The sequence below is a fragment of the Grammomys surdaster genome, unplaced genomic scaffold, assembly GCF_004785775.1.
Source record: "Grammomys surdaster isolate TR1022 unplaced genomic scaffold, NIH_TR_1.0 241, whole genome shotgun sequence".
NCBI lineage: Eukaryota > Metazoa > Chordata > Mammalia > Rodentia > Muridae > Grammomys > Grammomys surdaster.
In genome coordinates, this window is record NW_021604686.1 from 2,561,470 (window position 1) to 2,567,146 (window position 5,677).

Below are 5,677 nucleotides of genomic sequence, written 5' to 3' on the forward strand. Positions count from 1 at the left end.
TGCTGTCCCTAAATCTAATCTGAGCTCCATTTGGGGCAGTTGAGAGCACTTGGGGGTATTCCAACAAAGTGCTGGGCTGGACACCAGGTAGGTATAGGGAGAATCCCCGGTTTGGAGTGATATGACTAGGGATCCTACAGTTCCATTCCTGGACAGTGTAGATGTTGGATTTTCAGGTTTTAAAGAACAGGCAGAATCTGGGGAGAAGAGGCTGCAGGAGTGGCAGAGACTCTAGGGAATAAAGAAAGGCTTGGAGGGAAGGCTCAGGGCAGACAAGGCTAACGCCAGTGGAATGAGCATCCAGGGGGCGGCAGAGATACAGACCCATTGGAGTCTTGGACTAGATGGAGGATCCATGAATCAGAGGATTGTTCTCGATGTGGTTCACACGGTTTGAATCAGGGATCCCCAAAATCATGCCTGTTTATTCCTAACCATAGGTCAGACACACGCACAGGTTACCAGAGGTACCGTCTAGCTATTCAAACCCATGATCTGGGCTGCCCGGGGGCCAAAGAAAACATGCTCAAAGTTTCCCTTAACCTACTGCAAAATGCCTTCTATGTGGGATATCAATAATCCACAGTCACAGGAGGACCACTCTGATCCTGTCTCTGCCCTTAACAAGGAGACAGTCACAAGAGAATATAATCTGTCCAGGGCACCTAGAGCAGTGTGAGTCAAAGAAAAGGGCCTAGTTCACTCTGAAGGTGGGAGACGATCCAAGAAAACATCCTGGAGGGGGTGACGTAGAAAATTGATTCTATAGGAAGATCAAATGAAGACCAAGAAAAGGTTATATTGGGGGAAGGGCAGGCATAGAGTATGTAAAGTCAAAGATGATGCAGCTTCACATGCAACACAAGAAGGCACAGATAGAAGCGGACCACATGCGGGAGCCAATCAGAGGATCTGTGGGAGGCTGGGAAATTCATGCTATACTCTAAGGACAGTGAAAGCCCCAAAAGACCGAAGCAAAGGAGTAGCTAGCTCACTTGGGACACAGTAGAGCCCATGCTTCTCTGCCTCGGGCAGTAGGTGCCAGGTGCTAGAATTGAATGAATCTTCAAGATGCCCAGCAGTCTCAGTGGTGAGTGGGGATGGATGATGCTAGGCTCCAAGTTGTGCTGACCTCAAATTTGCTGTGCGGAATAAGAATCTGATCTTCCTATTTCTTCAGTGCCCACCTCCTGAATGTTGAAGTTAGAAGCATGCACCGCTATCCCAGGGCCTCGTGCATGCCAGGCAAGCACTCTGCCAACCCAGTTACGTTTCCAGCCTGCCCTTTGTTATCTGAGTTCTGACACACCCAAAACCCAGAGATGGGCAATAACTTACCCCAGGAACATAGCATATGAAATCTGGCACTCCATCCTGGTGCTTTCTCTCAGATGTGAAGATGGTCTTGGCCCTGTCTGGTTGATGCTGACAAGGACTCCACATGAGCTGCAAGTTGGAGGAGGATGAGGGAGAAAGGAGGCCCCACACGTGGACCCCAGTATGGGGGAGGGGCTGGCCAGCTGCCAGACTCACAGCTGCTACTCCAGACTCAATCTCCTGAGCTCAGCAGTCCTAGGGCTCCGGAAAGAGGCCAGGCCTTCCCCTGAAAGTCATCATCCCTAAGAGCATACATCCAGTCTTTAAAGGCGGAGATTAGGGAGACACCTCTGACCCAGCACAGGCCTGGAGTCTTGCAGCATCTCTGCTGGCAGAACTATCCACGGCCTCACCGCTTTGGCTAATCCCCAAGTCCCAGTCCTACTCAGGTGGGAGGCTTCTACTCTGTTGGAACATCCATACAGAGAGAGCCTGAGTGCACTGTGTTATCCCCTGCCTCCTTCCTCCTGTCTTCAGTTTCTTCCTTGTGTCTGTCCCCTACTTTCCCATCCTGCGTTCTCCTTCCTTCTTCTTGCCTCATATGTCCCCAGTCATAACCTTCTCTATTCCTGACACTCTTCTTGGGGCTATAGCCCAGACCTTCCGATCACCTTACAAACCCTTTCCAAAATGCAGAAAGCAATCCTCAGGATTCCATCTCCCTCGTCCCATGAGCTAGTTTGAAGACAGAAAATCTGCAGCTTGGCTCATGTTAAGGCTTAGTAATGAGTCTGGGCTCCCCTCCCGTGCCACCTGAAATACTGCACATATGTCCTTGGGTCCTTGTCTTGTGTTGGCACAACTGACATATGGCCATCCCATCCTCTGATAAAGATTCTGTGATTCCCAACAGAATTCCAAACAGACGAAAGTGGGGCATCAGAAATGCTGTTTATTTAATTTTCTTTTCTGCTACCCAGACTAGCTAGCCTCTTGGGAGGAGCAGGCAACTGGTGCATATTTGGAGAGCCGGGAAGAGCAAGTGTGTCAAGAGGCAGGCACAAGCTGTGAGACTTGGGGTGAGAAGAGTGAAAGGCCCAGTCATGAACTATGAGATATGATTTCCATATCTCATCAGAGAGCATCATGAGGAGAGAGGGAGCTTTTAGCCTCCCCAGCCATAGCCTGTGGTACCTCCTTTCCAGATCCTGTACTGGCCACCCCAGCCCCAGTGCCTACCTGGACGGCCTGCACAAGCTCCTTATCTCCGTGCCTAGAACTTTCAAAGTGGGTCAGGTCAGGGCATTGTTGTTGCCCTGTTAGCATGCTGCCCCTGCTAGGAGCACAGGCAGTGATGTCAGCAGTAATTAGCACTAGAGACTAGGATATCCCAGTTGCTAGCTCTGAGCAGATCTGCAAGTTCGAGTAATGGGTAGCCCGGAAGAGCTTAGAAAAGGCGGTAGGCTAACCTCAGACCTCACCAATTCCAGACCTCATGGTGCTGAGAAGGAACACTGGCAGGAACGTGGTCGGGGGGAGTTAGGAAGGCTCTAGCCAACCAGGGCAGAGTGTAGTTAGAAGCAGACAAGGAAGAGAACAAGCAGGCTTTGGCCTAGCAGGAGTATGCCTGAGAGCAGCCGCACAGGCGTCCCTTCTGATGCTATTGCAGCCTCTGGGGGCCCAGCACGGCTGAGGTAAATGATAACCACGTTGTCCTCCGGTCCGGATGGCTGTACCTCATTGTCAACCGTATAGCAGCCCTTGCCCTCCACTGCTTTCCCATGGAACTTGCGCCCCACTGCATCCTCTCCCCCCTCACCCGGAGTGGCCAGTGCCACATTTACAGAGCTTTCAGCACTGCCTAGCTCATTGGTGGCCAGACAGCTATAGGTGCCCTCCTCCAGCTTGCCAAAGTCAGGGATAAACAGGCTGCCATTGGCAAAGGCCTGGAAGCGTGGCTGCCCACTGGCTGAAAGGCCGCCAGGCAGGGCACGTCCATCAGTGCCTACGTTAGGACTGGCGATCTCCACTGTGCCGCCTGGGGTGTGAATATGCCAGTGAAGCTGGGGGACTGGCTGTCCATCCACGTCGCAGTGGAGTGCCAGCACGAAGCCAGGCCGTAGCTCTGCTCCATCCTGGCTGGGCTGGTAGCTTAGTTGCACTGAGGGAGCTGAGCAGGGCAGGGGTGGCAGGCGACTTAGTGGGGTACCCTTCAGTACATGGGGCGAAGTACAGGCAATGTTGTCCTGTTCTGGAATAGACACTGCTGTGGCCAGGGCCCATGTCTTGAACCACACGATGCCACAGGTGCAGTCGAAAGGGTTGTCATTGATCTGCAAGTGGGACAGCGCAGTGAGTGGCGTGAAGGTGCCCTCGGCCAATGAGTGCAGGCGGTTGTGATTGAGCTGCAGGGAACGCAGGGCACGGAGGCTGCGGAAGGCATCCCGGGGGATGAAGGCTAACTCGTTGCTGTCCATCTTGAGCAGCTGCAGAGCACTTAGGTTGTGCAGGTCGCTCCAGGCAAACTCAGAGATGAGGTTGTGGCTGAGGTCCAGACTCTTGAGATGGCCCAGAGGGGCCAGAGCACCGACAGCCACGGAGCGAATCTCATTGTGTGCCAGCCACAGCGACTGCAATAGGGGCACTTCCCTGAAGGCTCCTTCTGGCAGGTCTGGCAGCCTGTTGGCTGACAGGCTCAGTGTGGTCACATTGGCTGGGAAGCCTGGTGGCACACCCTCTAGGTCACGATAAGCACAGTCTGCAATCTGGAAGCCATACTTCTCCCCACAGTCACAGGGCTCTGGACAAGCTCGCACCAGGTTCAGGAGAACAGCCCAGCAAAGCAGGCACAGTGCCCGCATGGTACGTCCTATGGGGAAGGGCATGCCACCCGGGTGAGCCTAAGGATTTACGGAAAGGACTTGTCCCTCCTCAGATCCCTGCCCAAACTCTCCCAGTTAGAAGGCCTTGTTTCACATAACCCAGCCGAAATCCAACACCATCTAGCCCACCACCCTCACCCCCCAATAGGAGAAGAAACCGAGGCCCAGAGGAGGGCTGAGACTTGCCAAGGTAGTGCAGGCAGACAGGGTGAAGACAGGATGGAAGTGGACCCCAGCTTCTCCTTTGCACACAGCTCTTTCTGCCTCGGCCTGTTCCTAGCTGACTTTATGACTTGAAATCTGTTTTCCAGTCACCCCCCTCCCCCAGCACTTCACAGAACCTCCCTTCTGCCCTCCCACATCCTGGCTACGGCCCCTCCCACTAGAGCCCCCCATAGGTATGTTTTGCTGCCCTGGTCCAGACAAGGCCCCTTGTGCAATGCACACACACACACCCTCCACCCCTCCCACTCTGTGGCCTGTTCTGTTCAAACTACCCCAGGCAGCTGCCTAAATAAACCAGCTAGGACCTCTCAGCTAAGGCAGGGGGGGCAGAGGCTCAGCCCAAATGCAGCTGGGAGTTCTGGGATTGAGACTGTCCAAGCAGATGCTCTCCGAACGGCTCCGAGCAGGAGCCTGTTCCAAGTCCCTCAATCCCACAGGGATGCGTTAAGAACACACCCCTAACTTCCTCACCCCCAGCCATGGGGGCCCCTTCTTTCCTGACTTACCTCCAAACTTTTCTTCTGAAGTCAAGTTGAACGGCTTTTAAGATGGAACCAAAGCACCTAAGGACTGGATTGCTTACAAGTCCAAGGGACCAGGATGCTGGGGGAGGACCAGGATGCTGGAGGAGGGGTCTGGCCGGTTTGCACACCCAGCTGAACTGGGTGCCTGGGACAGCACTGAGTAGGGGCTGCAGGGAAGACTCTGTGCTGCTAGACTCCTTTCAACAAAACAACAATGAGTTTCAGCAACAGAGACTCTGCTTCACAAATGACACTAGAAACTGGACGGGGAAAGAGGCCAAATTTGGGGTTGTTCATGTGTGTTCTCTCTCTCTCTCTCTCTCTCTCTCTCTCTCTCTCTCTCTCTCTCTCAAGTTCCAACTTCCTTAAAGTTACAGCACTATCTGGGCAGGACCCAAGAAAAGATGAGGCCAGAAAGTTTTTGCTTTTTTTTTTTTTCTTAAATGGGGGAAGGGTGAGAAACTAGATCTTGTGGAAAGTGGGAAATCTCTAGCCTCTCTTCCAACAAGAAAAAAAAAAAAAAAAAAAAAAAAGCACGGCCTCTTCCTCCTGCCTGGCTGTGCTAGTGTTTGTGTGTGTAGCCGAGTGTGTGCTGTGGGTTTGGTGGTGGCAGGGGGAGTGGATGTCACTGTGTGTGGATGAATCTGTATGTTAGGAACACGCAGGAGGAGACATGTGTGTCTGTGTGTGTCGGCGTAATGGTAGGTTGTATATGGACGTGAATTAGTC

The 5,677-nt window shown here is 53.0% G+C and overlaps 1 protein-coding gene across 2 annotated transcripts; it reads right to left on the reverse strand.

Annotated features, from left to right (window-relative positions):
• Positions 1–2,249: 2,249 nt before the first annotated feature.
• Islr (immunoglobulin superfamily containing leucine rich repeat) lies at positions 2,250–5,247 on the reverse strand. 2 transcript variants are annotated; one of them, XM_028774546.1, is made up of 2 exons: positions 4,931–5,247; positions 2,250–4,186 (listed from the first exon to the last, which is right to left on the reverse strand). In XM_028774546.1, exon 2 carries the CDS (start codon positions 4,176–4,178, stop codon positions 2,892–2,894), a length of 1,287 nt encoding a protein of 428 aa, XP_028630379.1. In that variant the 5' UTR covers positions 4,179–4,186; positions 4,931–5,247; the 3' UTR covers positions 2,250–2,891. The 2 variants fall into 2 exon arrangements, with proteins under 2 accessions (XP_028630379.1, XP_028630378.1); XM_028774545.1 differs by lacking the exon at positions 4,931–5,247 and adding an exon at positions 4,386–4,509.
• Positions 5,248–5,677: the final 430 nt, after the last annotated feature.